This window comes from Rhea americana, unplaced genomic scaffold (genome assembly GCF_003343005.1).
Source record: "Rhea americana isolate MKP2758 unplaced genomic scaffold, rheAme1 scaffold_151, whole genome shotgun sequence".
NCBI classification, from domain to species: domain Eukaryota; kingdom Metazoa; phylum Chordata; class Aves; order Rheiformes; family Rheidae; genus Rhea; species Rhea americana.
This window is the reverse complement of record NW_028185606.1, coordinates 1,344,885-1,364,416: the sequence shown is the minus strand read 5'-3', so window position 1 is coordinate 1,364,416 and position 19,532 is coordinate 1,344,885. Positions and strand designations below refer to the sequence as shown.

Here is a 19,532-nt window from a genome sequence, read left to right as displayed (position 1 = left end):
TGCTCGTGTCTCCRCAAAGAAAGCAGTCAAACTCCCTCACTTTTGAATTGGTCTGTCACTTTAATTKTAAGTCCTGGGATGAAAGCGCGGTGCCTCCGCGGAAACCATGCGGCAGAGGTTGCCGTCGATATCGCTGCTCTCCTACCTGGTGAGCAGCGTTTGGGTTTCGCGCGGGCCCCGAAGCGCCTGGGTGMCGTGAGCGCGGATCATCAGAGCTGGGCACGCGGCGTGCGCAGCAGCAGTAGGCACGGAGGCTTCCTAAGCAGCTGCGGATGACCGGGGAGTTGTTGTGGTAGCTCTAAATATTCGGATCGGTACCAAGATTACTTAGATTGCAGCTTTCTGTGGTCTGCTTAACTTCAGGCTTAAGCATCGCTTACCCGACTCGCCTCGTGTCTTTGGGGCTGATGTTTGTYCTAGGATGTCTCAGCCGTGTGCCCGCCGTGGGGTGGCCTGGGAGGGCAGGTCAGTCCCCCTTGCTCCCCTTCCTTCGCACACGCTCGTGGGTCCCCCCGCTCCCCTGGGGAGGAGCGGGAAGAGGAGGAATCAAAAGCGGCGCCTTCCGTGGCACGCGGGGAGACCGCTGAGAGCTGCACCCGCGGGCGCCGCTCCGTCTTCCGCTCACCGCAGGCGTTTACGGCTCTGAGGCGCGGGAGTGAGCAAGTGCTTCTGTTTTCCCTTCAGTCCTCGGAGGGGGGAGTTGGGGTGCTCACCGCGACGTTAGTGCAAGCCGCCTGCACCCTGCTGCCTCGCTGGGGTGCTCTGTCCCGCCCGCTGCGCGCTTGTCAGCCTGCCCGGACTCCGCTCCAGGCGCGAGGTGTCAGTGTCAACCCGCCAAACTCGGTGAACTTCTGCCTGTGCTTTGCCGGTGAACTGGAAGAATTCGAATCTCKGTAGTTTTTAATGACTGACTTCGTTAAACCCTCTGATGCCATTCTTGACGGATGTATTTTGCTCGTCTGTAGCCCAAAATACCACTTAGTGGTCGGTGTTTTCATACCCAGTACGCTGCTTCTCCCCGTGTCTGAGAGCGGCTGGAGCGTATACGTGAGATAACTTTCCCGATTGTGCTTCTGTTACCTGTTTTATTTTTAGGAACTACGAAGTAAACAAGTGCTGGGTCCTTAATCACTGAATAACAGCATCAGTGCCCTACACGAATAGGGAAATTTGTTCATTGGRTTGAAAAGGATGCTTTTTGAAAAATAACATTTACTCACACATGTTTGTACTTAAGGACGTTTGCAATATATTTCAACCACTGAAGTCTCACACACTGTTGGAACTGGTTACGACTGAATTTTTTTATAAAAACTTGACTATGAAAATAACGAATTTTTAGAGGGCCATAATTTTGTCTTCTAAGCAATTTTTAAAGACAATTTATTTCCACCTATGGGAAATACTTAATCAAGTTAAATGTTTACAGGCAATATATAAACAAATCACGTGGAATTAGCAATCTGAGAGTAGGTTTTTCTAAATGCTTTCAAKTAGGGAATGATGGTAGTTTCTACAGCAAGCTGCACAAGCACAACCGGGCGGCTGGAGCTGTTTGAGCGCTGCATTTCTGGGCGTTGCGGTGGCTTTCCAGCCTGATTTCTTTTGCGTGTAGCCTGGTTTGTCTCCGCTTATCTGAAGCTGGGCGGTCGGAAGGGGAAGGCGCTGGGGTGCCGCGGAGGCGCCGGCGGGCGCCGTTACCTAGTGGCAGCGGCGCGGGCGAGCGGCTGCCGGGGCGCAGGTGCGCGCCCGCCTCCCCGGCGGAGCGGCGGCGGCGGCAGCAGGAGCAGCAGGAGGAGGAGGAGGAGGAGGAGGAGGGCCGAGCGCGGCACGGCGGCTGCTCCGGCGGGCGCCGCTCCGCAGCAGCTCATAAGGATGCGCGGAGGTGAGAGCGACCGCTCCGGCGCCGTAACCGGCCGCGGGGAAGCGGGGAGCGCGTACCGCGCTGCGCTGCCTGGAGCCGGAGGGAGCGAGTAGCTGGAGGTATGCTGCGGTGCTACAAAATCCAAAGGACTTTCTGTACAGTGTGGTGGTGCACGGCAGGAAATTAACTCCAGAAAGAATGCTCTCTATCAAACTGCTGCCACGGAAGTGGAGAAAAATTGTCTTTTGTAGCCTGTGACATTCCTCTTGAAGACGCAGCAAGGACTGTCAAAAGCGTCAGAGAGATTCTAGCACTTTTGGAGGGACTTAAAGCAAATGCCAACGTAATATCTGAATGACCTTGGAAACCAGTGTATGTGGATAGATTAATTCTCACCGCCTGTCGCCCAGTCTCAGGAACTCTAGGATTAAAGCCGGTTTTAGCATTTTAGGGGCCTTTCAGAAAACAAGATTGTATACGCTTACTAACCTACCTAATGATTCCTGAACTAACGAAGCATCTACCTAAAACTGAACACAGAAGATGTTTGCTTTTAATGTGTGCTTGCTCCATAACTGCAAATAGAATAAGCAAGGCAGTGTTCTGCTTTTAGAAGAACATCTTTTTTTAAACAACTATTCATTATGCTGATGATCTGGTAAAACCAGAAAGCCCCAAACTCCACAGAAGACGGAGCTGAATAACGGCGTAGTAAACAATGGCAGCTTTTCTAGGCAAATCAGCATTTCATTAGCTTCCCAGCAGAATGCAGATGGAAGTTTCTGCTCGCCTTGTATGGGGGTTTGTGAAATGATTCAGGTGTTGCTACAGAGGTGAGCAATATCRTGGATATACCTATGAACTTCTGTGTACTCATCCACTGTAGCAGATAGGGCATAGTTTCCAAAGAGAATTATTTTAGATTACCATTGCTGAAAATTTAAATTCAAGAGGATTTGTTTTGTCTGTGGGGACCTTGAATATTATGCTTCTGGCATTAATACTTGTAACGGACTATAACTCTTGAAAGGAATTGTGAATATTGACATAAATCTCCAAATTTTACTCTTAAATTATTTTCATTTTTAAATGAATAGACACAATCTTCCTCATTGTATGCGAGATGTATGTTTTCTTTCTTGGGAGTCAGAGGACAAATCTGCCTTCTCCCCCACCTGTCTCCCTCCAAATAAAATTCATTATTCATACCCAAACAGTGGTGAGTCTATTGGAATTAACCTTGACAAAAATGTTTTCCTTACCTTTCTAATCAAATAGCATAGGTAAGACAGAGTATCGTCTCCTGAACAGACCCAAAAAAGACAGCATGATACAGTGAACTTTTCCCTTCACTCTCCAGTCCTTCTCTGATTTAAGTAGAGACATTACAAAGATTATCTCCTTAACTGCTGGTCCAGGAAACCTGAGTTGTACTGAGATTACTCCCTTCCCTCCCCCTGCTCCCTCCTCCTCCTGTTATATCCCAAAGTAACTGACTTTCTCAGGAAAATAAGCAGTCACAGATTTCCCCCCTCCTTCCCTGGGAAATGAATGTATCTCTTCAGTATTTATTTGCGTATCTCACAGTACCTGTTTGTTTTAGAAGTGCCTTGTGTTTGCTAAAGATTGGTCAAGAGCACTGGAGAAGCTGATCAGTGGCCTTTCTCTTTCTGGCTTTTTTTTTTCTTTTTTTTCTTTGTTTCTTTGTTTCTTTCCTTAAAGCTAAGGTGTGCCAGAGTGATGCACTGATGCTGAGGAGGCATCAACAGCTATGGGACTGTAACCCCCTCAAATGTAAGCACTGGCAGTGTCTACAAAGAGAGATCGTGAGACGCTGAAGCAGAGTTTAGCTGCTGTTAAGCAGGTCACCTGCTCACTAAAGCTCAGATCGCAGTGTTCCCTAATCATAAAGCATGAACCAGTCCAGATGGATTGAATGGAGGACTCTGAATGTGAGCAGTAGTGTTATGAACATATCTGAGCATCTCTCCTGCCCTCTTGGATTTGGTCACTACAATGCAGTTGACATCTGTATCCTTGAGACAGTTGTTATTGTCTTGCTAACGTTTTTAATTATTGCGGGTAACTTAACTGTTATATTTGTTTTTCACTGTGCTCCACTTCTGCATCATTATACCACCAGCTATTTTATTCAGACCATGGCCTATGCTGATCTTTTTGTTGGAGTTAGCTGCTTGGTTCCTACTTTGTCACTGCTTCACTATTCGACAGGTGTCCACGAGTCCTTGACATGTCAAGTTTTTGGATATATCATCTCTGTGCTAAAAAGCGTATCTATGGCATGTCTTGCTTGCATCAGTGTGGATCGCTATCTCGCTATAACAAAGCCTCTCTCCTATAATCAACTGGTCACACCATGTCGCTTGAGAATCTGCATCATTTTGATCTGGATATACTCTTGTCTGATCTTCTTGCCTTCCTTTTTTGGTTGGGGAAAACCTGGTTACCACGGAGATATTTTTGAATGGTGTGCTACCTCCTGGCTAACTAATGCCTATTTCACGGGCTTTATTGTGTGCTTACTATATGCTCCTGCTGCCTTTGTCATATGTTTCACCTATTTCCACATCTTTAAAATTTGCCGGCAGCACACCAAAGAGATAAATGATCGGAGAGCTCGATTTCCTAGCCACGAAGTGGATGCTGCTGGGGAGACTGGGCACAGCCCTGATCGCCGCTATGCCATGGTTTTGTTTCGGATAACCAGCGTGTTCTACGTGCTGTGGCTCCCTTATATTATATACTTCCTGCTGGAGAGCTCCAGGGTGTTGGAAAACCCAGCACTTTCCTTCTTAACAACGTGGCTTGCTATAAGCAATAGTTTCTGCAACTGTGTGATATATAGCCTCTCCAACAGTGTTTTCAGACTGGGACTCCGGAGGCTGTCAGAGACGATATGTTCATCTTGTATGTGTTTAAAAGACAGSGATGTACGGGACCCTAAACCGAGAAAACGGGCTAATTCCTGCTCTATTTAAGGAGAACTGGCGCATGTAATCAAACGTGGAGTTTTGATAGTATTTGATATATCCGGAAACTTGCCAGAACAGAAATATTTACTTGAATAGTTTGCTATAGTCTTAGAGATGAGTTTAAAAGGGATTTCAGAACAGGAAAAAATGGCTATAAGAGCGGTCACTGAACTTAAATACAGCTCTTGTGTTGTTGTGAGGAGACAAATTCAACAGAGAAGATGAAGAAAGTCAGAACTCAAATCTTCCAAAGGGCACGAAATAACTAGCACATTAAAAGAGGTTCTTTGTAAAATCAGTCAGTTACTACCTTATATTTTTCCCCTTGTAGAAAGGTTGTCTTATTATCTTTGTGTCAGAATATACTGTAGCCTTCTGAATTTAAATATATTTAAGAGGAAACAATCAACAACACAGTAAGTGGCTATCCATAAATTATATTCCTGAGGACTTATGGTAGATGTTGCAGACTATTAATCAGCGTGCTCCCTGCTCACATCTTGTACAATTTTCCATTGAGCAAATAATCCACAATGCATAAAACGTGCATCGGGCATGATGCTTTTGGATAAAATCGCACATTTTGATACAATTTTCACAAAACCGCTCCCTCTCATTTTCCCTTTTTTCCCATACTGTGCATCCCTAGGTTCCATCATGCAGAAGTGGCTTAGTTTGAGGGTGCCTACAAGGCAGACCGAGTCCCAAATCACTCTTCCTGCGGAAAGAAATGGCCCTTTCTGACTAGCTGAGTAAGCGCAGTCACCCATGCTCAGTGACTTCTTCAGTCTTTCATTCTCTTGATCCTGTTAAATTAGCACACAGTATTGATGTAGTGTCCGTTAGGATGTACTAAAGCTTTTCCTTTATAGGCTACACAGATAATCCTAATGCAGATATGATAATGGCACACAGTTGTGTGCATCACCGCTTAGAAAATTAAAAATAAATAAGAAAACCTTTTTTTTGGGAGGTCTAAATAGCTTACTGTTGTAGCTGCCAATCCTTTGTGTGAACCTAGCTTGCACATACTGTTTTTATTTATTTATTTTTTTAAAAAGAAGACGTAACTTGTGGTCTGTGCCTACTGTTTTCATAGCACAAGGAATAGGTCAATGCTACAAGATATATATATATATATATATATATGTGTGTGTATATATATATACATATATATGTATGTACTTGCTTTAAGAGAAATAATTCTGTGCAGTTGGTGAGTAGATATTTGTTAGACGAGTGTCCTTGGAGGAGGTGAACAAGACAGTTTAGTATTAAGTAGAGTCAAGGAGCTTCAGTATTTCCTTTTGCAGAGGACTGACTTTCAGGTCCACTGACTAAATATTTTTGTTTTGCAAGGGTACATACTAGGTTTGTGTAATAACTTGCCAGGGGTTCAGATGCATGCCAATAAATGAAATATTTAAATTATTATTTTTGAACCAAATGTAATTTTCTTAGATAGTTATTGGCTTTTTAAAAAGGCCCAATTATTGATCATTGGTGCCTTTCCACACTGCACTATTATTCCTTCTCTTACCAAAATGCGTGTGTAAAGATTGTGCCTATTACTTTTTGTAAAAGAAGCTAACCACATTTGCACACCTGTGGTTTGAGTCTTGATCTCCTTTAGGTATGTGCTGTTTGTTTTGCTGAGGTGGTTCTGAACCCCTGTACCTTCTTAAAACTGTAAGAAAGCTGAAACAGTGGAATAAAGTAGTACTGTGTATATCAAAACCAGCCTTGGCTTTAGTTCCCTGATGTTATGCTCTGTTCTCTGGGAAAGCTCTTTCGGGTTAGAATTTAAGAATGAACTATCTAAAATCCCAAACTGAAAGCTGCTTGCTTGTAGTCATTAATGATTTATGCTGGTTTATAACTTTGCACAATCTTTAAAGCAGGTTGAAATACAACTTGAAACGGTCCTTCAGCTAAGCTGAGCTGTTGCTGACAGTTATCCCTGACAGATACTACGAAACACGAGCGGTATTGTTTGCACATACCTCGTCCTGCCTCACGTCTCTGGGAATGTGTCTGTTGCCTTCTTTTGAGAAGTTACTGGTTATTTGAGAAGCTCTCTCTGGCTGACTGCTGCTCTCCAGGGCTGCATAGCCCCGGCTCTTCTTCTTATGAACAGACTTGGACCTCATTTAGCATTGTCGTTATATTTAGTTTTCCACTTAGTAGGTYTTCAGCGTGCGAGAATTAGTCAAGGAATGATGAAATACCTAATTTCTCACAACTCACTGGGCTGGTTTCATGCCAGTGAAGTAGCTCTGTACCTACACTGGGTCATACCAATGAAGTAGCTCTGCACCTGCACTCCATGCTTGGACATTTCCCGCTTCTGGCTTTCGTCGATATTCCTGGTAACAAGTTTCGATGCGACCTCCTGACACTCAAGTGAAGCTCTAGAAAATACTCATAGTTTTACAAAGCTTACATTAAAAACAGGAAACCCAACCTGAAGGTAGTAGATCTATTACTAGTATGGTACTGCAACCACAACTACATACAAATACGCAGGCTGACTCATTTGTATTCGTAGTGCCTTAGTTGAACCCTGCTTGTATAACCTCAGCAAATGGAGTTGATGTACCGCGACTTGAAGCTTTACCGCCTGCGAACGGGAGCTCAGAAAGGGAGCTTCACGTTGAAGAGGCTGCAGCAGAAGGTACCCTTGGCAGCCCGCTGCTCGCTGCCCTGCGGGGCAGAGTTAGCAATACTTTTTTCTCTACCATCATGCTGAGCTTCTGGAGTTGTCAGGTGGGACTGAGCAGTTCCTTCTGCCTCAGGCTGTAGTCGGATGGAGAGAATGTAGTAGAAATCCACCACACTGCAAACAAATAATAGGTTCCCTTTCCTTTTTCCTTTCTTTCTTTTTCTTTCTTTCTTTTTTTTATTTTTTTTTAACTTCTTCCTTTTCTAGGGATACACTACAAACTCTGCATGTAAGAACTTTTCTTTTTTCCTTTGGGCAGRTGTGTGATAGCTAACGTGAGTGTAAGAATGCTAATTTTGCTTATCTGGACCCTTGWTTTCAATTGCTGGAAAAATCATACTGTTCTCCGTAAATTTTAGTCTCCTGGAATCTGTCAAATTAAAAATCCCCACCACAGTTAAATGCTGCATTCCTTATTGCTCTTTTCAAGGACAGGATTTGATGTATAATAGTAACCAGTCACATGAATGTTTAAATTTAGTAAGTGGGTTTCATTTTTCAAAGTATTTTCTAAGAACATTATTTTAACTTTTGTTCAGGGAAGGTTTGTTATTGTTTTATTAATGCTGTCTGAAGGTTCCAGCTGGTGCTGCAGAATACTGCAGGGCTGGACATTTTGATGGGTAAAGACAGACCAACAGAAATTTCCGTCACCCAGTTCATCACTTAAGATTTTCATTCTGCCATTATATATAGTCTCATGACCTTGTATGAAAATCAGATTAAGGAATGAGACTTTTAAAACTTGTGTCTCTTCTACAAAATATTGTGAGAGTAATACCCTGGCTTCCTGTCCGTACAGGTCTTTATGTATTATAAAATACCTAGTAAATAGGTGACCTGACACTAGCCAAAGGAATGGGCACGCTCAACTCATTCAGCAAATCAGAGCTGATAATTACATGTAATGTTCGACTCTCTCCATATACTGATACATGGAGGGAGTCGCTAGAAACTCTTKGTTCTTTAAAATCGTGTCCAGTCACAAGAGAAAACATCTTTTTTTTTAGGCAAAATGTTAAAAGGTTAAATTGAAGAGGTATGTCTCACAGGTAATCAAACCAAGTATGTGCAAAGCTCCTTTGTGCAGGTAGATTGTTGTGCCGTTACGTTTCTCTTGAAAACTTGTGTAACAGAGGTTATGTAAAGATCGATCATATAAATGTTTTTGAAACCTCATGTCTTCAACCTAAGGAAAAAAAAAAAAAAAAAGTAGTGGCAGCTAAAGTGCTACCAGAGTAGTAGTTTTTTCCTTATCAAAATCTATGCGCTTCCTTAATTTCTGGAATTGCTAGGTTGAATTTTTCTTTACAATATTAATATTATTCTATAAAGGGAGAGAAAACTGTAGTAATGAAAAGCACAGTGCTGTATATTAAATGTTTACCTATTGGTTGTAAAATAGTAATATTTTACTTCATTTTTGCTTAGAAAGCCATTTTGTAATTGTATTTGGAGAAGCATGAGGTATCATGCTAAATTGATTTTTGTGCAAAATCTTTGTGCTTCCTCTAGTGAACAGTTTGGAGTGTTTTGATCTATTGAGGGTACCTTTCATAGATGCAGTTTGTGCAGATCTTTTATAAATAGTATTTATATTGTTTTTACAAATATTTTAATTCATTCATGTTTGCCAGCTGAATATCTGTAATCACATTTAGATTTCATACTCAAAAAAATGAATTATATATACATCTATTTGTAAAGTAGCTTACCAGTCAGTATCAGAAATCGGCTATTGAGGCAAGTGTATCAATGTAAAGATTAGCTGTGTCATTAGCTTGTTATCTAGCSTAAGACAAATGGAGTTTAAATAGAAACAGAAGTTGTTGCAACAGTATCTGGAGCTGAGGAGATATGCGTCAGCTTTTATACTGCTGCACAGTTGTTTCTCAACATGAAATTATTTTATCTTTCCATATTAGGGGTGCAGCCAAGCAAACAAATACATGGATTTTTGTAATGCCACTGTTTGAATGTTGAGGATCCTGTATCTCTGCATCCAAGCCCTTGGTCTCTGTGGGGTTATGGTTTTAACAAACCTCCAAAAGCAGCTGCAGCGTGCCTAGCAACGTGRTGGTCCTGGAGCAGAAGTGCCAGCGGTTCCTGAGGCCAAAATTGCCGTGCGGGCACCGTGGCGGGGAGGTGGCAGTGGCCTCCCCACCCATTCCCAGGAGCAGCTAATTTTCACCTCTTCCCACGTCCCTGTCACTGCTACCAAAAGGAGAAGTTTCAGCCTTTGCCTTTAGTCACCCTTTTACTCCTCTCCTTTTCCAGAGGCTGTTTTATGGGAGGAGTGGTACATCATTTTCCTAATGATCTGAATTGCAGTTATTCTGCCTCCCCTTTTTTTTATATTTTTTTTTCTTCCCATAAAATAGTTTTATGTTTGCATGGTAAAACTGAYGTGGCTTTGTTAACTAGCTGCTGGTTAATTTTTAAGGCCTTTCAGAAAAGGAAGCATCACTGAGGTTGTTTTCTTGTCACTTACGGTATTTTTCTGCAACCTAAAGGTAGTATTTTTCAAAGACTACATGGTTTTTGTCGGTAGCAAATATGTCATTTAAGTAAAATCTGGGTTTTTTTCTTTTCTATTTGAAATACATGTATTTAAATTGTCTTGTTTTTAGCTGTATACTGAGTTATACATAGATGTTTGCAGTCATTAAACGTTTTTAATTGTGAACAAATGACTGTCATTCCTACAAATTAGTGGGGTGAAAGCAGTTTAGGAGGCTATTTAAGGTAAGTTCTTTGTCACATTTTTTTTTTTTTCCAGTCAATCTTAGATGGCATAGTTCCTTTTTTCTATCTGCTATTAGGACAGTCCTTCCAGAAATACGACCTGAGCTCCACGAGTTTCGCATGTTACAGGAACAGTTTCTGAACGGAGGAAAAGCTGTAAATGGCTCTGTTCTCTGACATACCTGTAGGAAAAATAGTAGTGAAAACTAATCTCACTTTAACATCCTTAATTTCTGTGGATTTTTTTTTTCTTTGTCAAAGTACTGCAAAGAACATGGTGAATGTAAGGAAACCTTAGTGCTTTCAGCCGTGCTGACGGGAGGCTAGGAAAAGCAATTTCAGGCAGTAAAAATGCCTGAAGATCTTTGGGATTTTATCAGTGTCTTRTGCCAACTGCTATCAAACTTAACCCTCTTGAGGAGGATGCAACAGAAGTGCTAAAGCCTCTTCTGGTTGCTCTTAATCACCAGGTGACTCAGTTTGAACCAAAAAAGGTGATTCTGCTCACAGGTAACTTCTATAAGTGCAATGATTACTAGGGAAGAAGGTTGTCTTTTTGCTTATTTTCTTAAATGCTACGGTCATGCTGCCTTAAAGCTTGCGATGGAAGTTTTTCCGCCGGTGGCACTAGAGAGAGTGGCGAAGGCGGAGGCTGGGAAGAGGAGGCGCGGGCACGTCGCGGGAGGGCACCTCTGCGTCTCGCTCCCGGTCCTGCTTTTTGTTTCGCTGGGTTCTCTAAATGCAATACGTGTGCTGACTGGCTTTTTTCTTCTGCGTGTTTATTGAAATAACCACAGATCCTTTTCCTCGCGGAAGCAGTCAATTTTAGGAGGGATTTGAATGAAAAATAGGGTAGTGGGGAAAGTCCGGAGGTGTGTTCCCTGGGAGCAACCGGAGTCCATTTATGGCAGAGCCTCCAAGGATTTTGAATTTCATACACTTCAGGTAGGAAAATCTTCAAGTATTTGTACCCAGGGAAGGTTTCTAGTATGTGTATGATCTCTCAAGTGTTGCTTGTGTGTGTGCATGTGTTACTTAGAAGCTCTCCTTGTCTGATAGCTAAATTCGGAATTTTAAAATGGGTGAATGATATTTTCAACGTTCAGGAAAAGCTGTTCCGACCCGTGAAAGACGTCCGCTGTACCCGCAGGGTTTTAAACATTTGGTAACCCATTACGGCGCTCAGGTCCTCCCTGGCCTCTTCATTGCGGGAGACGAAGCGTAGGGCCCGTGCGTCGAGGCGGGAGAGCTGGCAGCCCCTCAGGTGAAGCGCTGCGATCGCCGCGAAGGAGCCTGCGGCTGCGCGTGCCCGCAGGGAGCCTCAGCCCTTCCCTGAAGTAGTTTTTCCGGCGGGTAGGGCTGGGAACGGGCTAGAYGGCTGAAGGCAGTAGCGCCTTAAACTGCTTCAACAAGGGTTTTGCAGAGCTTCTTGGTTAGGGGCTTTGATGGTGAGGAAATTCCTAGCGATTTCAAGCAGGAGCTCTGTGCACTAGGAGCAATGACTCGTCGTTGGGTCAAGAACAGATTAATCTTTCTCATCTCTGTCCTCAGCAGATGAACAGAATCTTCAGAAGAAAATGRTACTCTAATCAGGTTGATTTGGGCACTCCAGTTTCTATAATGAGTTTTAATGCAACTGGCTATACCTAAGGGTTGAGAAGAGTCATGTAATGGCAAAGTTTCGGKGTGTTTTTTCTTTATTTCAAGGGCTTTGGGGACCACTTTGTGGCTGGAGTCAGATGAGCACTAAGTGTGTACTGAAATAACCAAAGCCAAAACAGCAAATGCAGGCTGTAAATGAAAGCCCGTTACCCAAACCTACTTCCACTGTAATACTGGCTGCTTAATGTTGTCCAGGTGATTACCCATGTTCGCTCATGAAGATGACATAAAATGTCATGAAATCTAGTAACTATAAACCTAATTATGTGCTACCATAATTAAATTATTCTTTAGATTTTTAATTACAGTTATAAATGACCCTTTTTCATTTCAGGCAAGTTTCTTTGGAGARGGTATTCTTCTGTGGTTTAGTATCTTGGGAACTCACAACCAATTAATTATTTTCCATTTCTAGCAATGCTTTACTTAATTTTGATTTGGTTGAGGGTTGTTTTTTTTTTGGGGGGGGGTATTTTTCCTTTTTTAACTAATCTCCGCTGGGCAGATACTGAAATGTGTTCTTTACTTGACTCAGGCAGAAGCCTTTCTGAGAATATCAGCAAGGTCATGCCCTTCAAAAGCAATACGTCTCTTCTGAAATCTGCTCAGGCTGCGTTCGCTGCGTTGAAAAGAAGGTGCTTGTTGGTGTACCCTGCTTAGTAGATTTTGCTTGTCCTGGCCTCCTCAAGGTTGCAGAAATGGTTTCTGCGGATGTTTTTCATCTGAGAATGCAAGCCTCTGCTGTTGGGCTAAAACATTATTTGTTACTGATTTTTATCTGTAGATGTTACTAACTAAAGCAGCTCTTTTTTCGGTCGTGAATCAGCATTTAGGTTGTGATTTGTGGAGGTACTTTGTGTTACTATAGTTATTCTCAGTATTTCCATTGACTTGAATGAAAGTACATGAGGGTCACTGCTTAAGCGCAGCTGCAAGTTTTCTCCATTTTATCCCTATGCATTTGCAACTGCTTTCTGTGATTTGCTCAGACGTGGGAAGCTTTTGAGGGCAAAATTATGTCTGTGACACTTGGTGGCTGTGATACATTTGTGCTTTGGTCATCTTATTTTATGAATTTCACTTCATTAATGACATCTATATTTTAACTATTGCCAAAATAAAAACAGTGGCGAAGTATTCTTGTAATAATGGTATTCTGTTTGTACTAAAAAACAAACAAACAAACCCAAATCARAAAACCCAGCAAGTTTCTACATTGGTAAAAAGAGGTTTGAAATGCGATGTAGGTGAGGAATACCTGTTGATACTTTATTTTGGGAAAGGTTCTAAGTTCAGGTGGCAGGTGAAATTCAAGGAACGAATGTAAGTACTTGTGCTGAAGAAAAGCAGCCCTTTTTTCACTGTCAGGAAGATGCTTCAAGATAAAGCACTCCTTCTCTGAAGAAGAATTAGAATGACTAAGATTTTTCAGCCTAGAAAAGGCTAAGGTGTGAGGGAATAGGAAAGGTCCACAGAGTCATGGATGTCACGGGGAACATCAGCTGGATGTAGTTGCTCATTGTCTCTCTTGGACTGCAGAAGATTTGAGACTGCAGTGCGGAGACAAACAGAAGTACCTTTCTGCCCCGTGCATAGTTAAATTGTGGAATTCACTGGCAGAAGACACTGTGGATGCCAAAAGCTGGCATGGCTTAAAAAGTGATTCAGGGAAATGCGAGGAGGAATAATGTATTAATGTGCTGTCACCACACATCTTGCTTGGGAGACCATATGCTGCAAATCACCGGCGGCTGGGAGACTTGAATAGGGGAATCGTCGCTCTCTACTTGTCCTAKTCTCCTGCTTTTCCTTAGACATCTGTTACTGCTGCAGACAGTATTAAAGCTAGGGGAACTATGAGTGGACCTAAAATGTCTGCTCTTATGTTCCTGCTGTTGCCTTGCTACATGCTTATTACTTTGCAAATACTAACCTTGGATACTTATTTTCATGTTCTATCGGGAAAAGAATGCATATATTCTGTCTATCAGGAAAAGAACAGCTGTTTTTATGAATAAAACTGAGTGAAAAATAAACACCTGTGACTGTGCATCTTTGTGTGAGTGCGTGTGGAAGGTGGCTGGGGGAGCTGAAGGGTCTGTGTGCACAAACGCACCCATCTTTTTGGCCCCCCCCCCCGGCAAAAAGCCAGTTGGAAGCGCACAGTCACAGCAGGGCTGTTGGGGACTCTATTGCCAGTTTTAATATCAAGTATTGGGGGAAAAACTTTACTTCTTTTTGAATAATTCTAATAGTTAAGAGCATTACCGATTCTGTGATTCTGTGATTTTTTTAAGGGCATCTTAACCCCGTGTGACTAATGTGAGAGCTTTTCTCTGCCTGCAGAGCGAGAGAGCAGAAGGAGAGTTGCCTTTGTGCGGCTATGTCAAGTTTCCCTTCAAAGTGCCAGTTGGTTTAGGAAAGATCCAACGTGTCAGTTCTGCTTCATCATGTTGTTAGAAAACTTGTTGTGTCCAGCTGCTACGATAAGTGACATGGAGGTCACCAACGCTGCAGAGACGGCAGCGCTGTAATCCAGGAGGGACTAAGYCCTTGAGGGAATTTCCACATCTGCCTGCTGTGGCTGGCAACATAGTTGTCAGTTCCCAACAACTGATTGGTGTTTCTCCAGCTGTCAGAAATCACTGGCGTTAGTTGTGCTGATTTGCATGCAGTATTGCATGGTCTGCAAGGCAAATACCCTCGTGAGTCCTAACAGGGAAAGGCTTGAGGATGGCTGTGTTGTTCCACTGGTAATCAGTAGCATGTCATTTATATCCTGAAATCAAGCCATTCGGAAATGAAATCAAAATTCAGACTAGGCCTAGGGTTGGTATACTTACGGAGCTGGACACAGTGGGTAGTTTGCTCTGCCTGTTAACTTACCTCCATGACTGTATGTCCTGGCCAGGGGTTGGAGAAGAGAACGGTTTCCTCCTACTCCTTTAATTTTGCAGTTAGATCAGTTAACATGGGCTTGCCCCAAAAAACATCTCATTTTCTTTTAAAACCAGCACTAGTAGTCCTGTGAATAAGATGCAATGTTCAGGAGGCGTTCGAGGCTGTATTTGGTCCATTCATCCCTAGATGCTTTGTATAAACTATATTGCCTTGTCTTTAACTATCTAAATCATAAAGTTGATTTCCTCTGCTCAATTTTGATTTCTTGTGTTGTGRTTCAGCACATTACTGGACCTTGAGGCTAGCTTGAGTCTTGCTCTTGCTTGTTAACCAAGGAGGCCAAAAGAATGGGAAGATGTTGGACAAAACTATAGCTTGCAGTGTCAATGTTTAAATTATTTTATGACTGAAGATGTCTTGTTTGTGTCCTTGCAGAAGGATCTAAGTGAGCACGCAGCAACTAGCAAGACCTTGGGTGTTTTTATTTTTCTTCCTTACAAATTAATTATTTTGAGACCGAAGAGTATGTACTTTCTATTTGAAAAAGAATATTTCTTATGCAACAGATTTTGAAATTTCAGGTATATATTTGGTTCGTATTGTTCTATTCTATTGTCTTCTTGGAAACATTAGTCATGTTACTGGTAATTTAAAATACTGAAGGTTGGAGGCATAGCCATCAACAAATGTTTCATACCTTATAGCACTGTTTCCTTTTATATACACAGAGAAATTTCAGTTTAAGAGTTGGGAAACTGCAATATTTTCATCAAAAAGCATTTTTGCAGCTCTTTAAGTGTGGTAGCTTATTATTATTAATTATATACGTATATATTACATCCATAAATATACCCCTTCTTCCCTTCTGCAACCAGAATTCCTTTCGACTTCAAGGGAATCTTGGAATTTTAAGGAATTTAGACTGAATAGAGAAAACCAAGCCAATCAGGGATACAGAAGGCCCCAGGTCTTCTGATTTTTTGGCAAGGGCGCCACGTTACTTGTGACCCCTTCCGTGACAGTGGAAGGGAAATCGTTAGAAGCATTGCTAATAAGGATRAAATTGCCACAAGAAAAAAGCATGCATCTCTGTGTTTGTGTGCTCCACTGAAGASAATTTGTTAACATAATGTTCAAAAAATCCTGTTTCTCATCTCTGTTAAAGCTGCTGAAATGCATGTAACCTTAAAGAAAAAAGGGAGACTATATGTCAGCTCCKGTTTGCTGTGTTACGTTTCCTCTTTTCGAACCATTTTCAGAGTAAGTTGACCAGAAGGATTTAATAACAGCATCAATTTTTCCATTTAAGAAAATTGTAAGACTGTTAGGCTGCATTACCTTACAAGATTATTAAAGACTTTAAATACAGATTGTTATGGTGAACACGTGACAGTTTAGAAAGCAGAACTCCAGAATATTGTTTCAGAATTTGTGCACCTGAATTCCAAGGAGCTTGGCTAAACTTGCAGTTACGCCTCTCGGTGTGGTCCTCGCCCAGCGCTGTTCAGAAAACTGCCTCGCGTTGCAATTAAACAGCGTTGCGAGCGTTTTCCCTTGAAGTGAAACACGACTGCATGAAAATGCAAGGCATTGAGATACCAGTGTACCAGGCAAGATTAAACCTAATTTTTCTTCTCTGTCAGCTGGTGCAGTGCAGAATATTAGCCCATTTGAAGTTGGAGTTGAAAGCTCAAAGCTTACGGGAAACATGGTATATTTTCTGCGGGAAGCACCGGTGTTCAGAACGTGCAAGCTGTTGCTTAGCTGTGTGCCGCTGTGCAGAGGTTTTGGTGGCTGGATGCYGTGCTTCCTTGAGCCCCTTTGGCGTCCTCCGAGGATCTTATTCCTCGAGGATCTTATTCCTCTGTCCTCTGTTTCTTATTCAAGCCTTTTTTATTCTTAACAACAAGATAATCCCCTGTTTTCGGTGTTGTGCTGGTAGAACTGGACAAAATGTTTCTCTCGGTTCAGTGGGAAATTTCCTACGCGTTCGGTCTCTTCACTTCTTTCAGGTTCTTTGCAGCAGCGTCTCTTAACTATATTTGAGTGGACCTACTTTCCTGTTAATTGCTTTCTGTCAAAATTGGGGCAATATTAGCATACAGTAAGTGGTTACATTTATGTTTCGTCATCCTTGGAGGTTCCTGAATTCGCAGGTCCATTCAGAACGCGAATTCAGTACTCTGGGACCATGCGCGCAGTGATTTTCGATTGCGAGAGCCAGTCTGCTTGTGCATTTGYGTCCGGCTTGCCACCCCTTAGAAACTCAGAGCAGCAGAAGATTGCTAGCAGAAGCTTGACTCTGAAGCTACTCAAAAGGCATATTTATAATAATTTCAATATTAATACTAGGATTAAAAAAGATAATTTGAATATGAAGTGTAGACCTATTTTTTTAAATTCTCATAATAGTAGTTTGATTCTCTGTTCATTTTTGGCAGTTACCAGAAAAGATTTTGTTGTTGCTGCTTTTGTTTTTTGATCTCTTGGTTTTAAAGACTCAGATCTGGATTATGTAGATAGTTATAGGTTGCAAAATGGGCAACCTTCACTTGACAGTCATTTTATCTCTTAATAAAATTATTCACAGAGAGTAAAATGGTGCGTAGGGATAAATGTGAGTCTGTACCAAAGTCTTTTAGACTTGGCATTCTGCGGTTTGGGTTTTAAAGCTTTCAAAGCTGGATTTCACGCAGAGCACCGCAGAGCAAGGCGGAAGCCGGGGCTTTTAACCTCGGGGGTTAAAACCCCTCGAGGAGCGCTCGAGTGGTCCCGCGCGCCACGCTTCCCGCCACGCGAGGCAGAGGCTGCGCGGTGATSCGGCGTGTTTGAGCGCTCCGAGGTGAGATCTGGAGCAGGCCTTGGCGCTCTCGCTGTCTCGTAGAGCCGGCGCGACGGCACGGTGACCCCCTTACAGCTCTTTTGGTCTGAGCAGCGCGCGCACCCTGCACCGGCTTATCGCTGGGGCTTGCGTAAGGGGAGCTGCGGCTCGGCGAGGCCGAAGGAGGACGTCCTTCCTCGCCGAGCCGCCATCTGGGCCTGCGGGCTGAACCCCAGCTGGGGCTTGGAAGCGATCCAGGGCACGTTAGCGAAACCTTGAAGCGAGCGGAGCAAAACACAAGCGGGTGGTAGCGGGTCGTTGCCGCGCGCGACGCTACGAAGCCTCCGTTCCCCAACGGCGGTCGGGGAGGTCTCGCRTAGGTCTGCGTTTTAAGAATGTTTCGGCTGAAATCTTATGCCTTGCTTTTGAGTCTGTTTTTTCTCGTGTTATTGTCCAGTACTGGCTTCTGGAGCAGTGCTGTTTTTGTGCTTGTGGGTAGTTAATTTATTTCTCCCAGTCGGACTGAGTGTGAAAGAAAAGAGAAGCTTGTACAGCCATCGCTCCCTTCCCTAGTTTTAATTTGTATCCTCGGGGTAGTTTCATCTCTAGAAAAAATTGTTCTCTTAGAACTCTATATTGGAAGATTACTTAGAAAAGCAAGCAGCATTTTCCTTTTAGTTTTTTTTTAATTGCTTTTTTTCCTGGTGATTACACATCTTTTTATTAAGAAAAAAGTCTGTAGATTCAAACTTTATCTATTTTGGTGCCTTTTCAGTCTCTTAGTTTGTTCTGTTCCTATTCCCTAGACTTTAAGTAACGTTATTTCACTTCTGATTGCAGGTGTAAATTACCTATCCAGTCAGTCTGGAGAACGTTATGTGTTCTGGTAGAGGGAAGAGTAATCTTAGCGTTCAGATTCGAGCAAGAACTGATCAGACAGGTCCTCACTATTTTCCCCTTTTAGGTTGTCATTATTTATCTTTTTCTCTCCATCTCCTCTCTTTTTTTTTCCCTCTCCTTTTCTCTCTGCTCCTCTTCCGGTGGATCAGTAAAACCTCGTTCCTCTGTTTCTAATGTGCTGTGCCCGTGGCTGATTTGGATCTTTATTTTGAGATCTTTCTTTAAGTTTTAAAGGATTTTATCTGCTCTGCAAAGCCCCTGGAACAAGCCAGGGTGTTCTGAATGGCAATTCTCAGGCTTGCCGTTCAGGCACAAATCAATCAGTGTTGCTTTGTCATCTGCTCCATTTTTCAGAGCGCAGTGTTACATGGTAGATATCCGCAGGACATTTAAATTTAAAGGTCATTCTCAAATGGCTTCCAGAGGGGCACTAAATAATCAAGAAGACCAGGACTTTTTGAGGCAAAAATTACATCATACAACTATGAGAGCTTTTGCATACAATGATCATCTTCAAGATGTAACAGGGAGAGGTGGAACAGCCTTTCAAACCTGGGAATTTAGGGTCGAGGTCCCAGGTACCCTTTTGGGGCTCCTGCTTTGGCCTGGGGCGATTTTGCAGAGTTGCTGAGAAACCCCAAATCCCAGCCAAGTCGTTCAGCATATGTGAATCTGTTACTGAAACAAGTAAATAAAACCCACAGATAAAAGCCTGTAAACTCATTGAGATTTGAAATTGGATCATTTTCTTCCACTTCTTCTTCAATTGTTTGTTTTTAGCCAAGTTAGGGATTTGGATATTTAACATAGCTCCTCTTTATTTCTGGCTGCTGAGCTGGCATCCTGGAGTCGAAGGTTATGCTGCTGCTGTAAGCATTACTATGAAGTGAACTTAATGGGTCCCTCTACAGAGTGGRTTCGGTT

The 19,532-nt window shown here is 42.7% G+C and overlaps 2 protein-coding genes across 3 annotated transcripts in view; both read left to right on the top strand.

Annotated features, from left to right (window-relative positions):
- The window catches only part of RABGAP1L (RAB GTPase activating protein 1 like), a 232,400-nt gene that overhangs the window by 80,574 nt on the left and 132,294 nt on the right, over positions 1-19,532 (top strand). The window lies entirely within an intron of this gene.
- GPR52 (G protein-coupled receptor 52) lies at positions 3,778-6,551 on the top strand. Its single transcript, XM_085299600.1, has one exon. It carries the CDS (start codon positions 3,778-3,780, stop codon positions 4,861-4,863), a length of 1,086 nt encoding a protein of 361 aa, XP_085155726.1. The 3' UTR covers positions 4,864-6,551.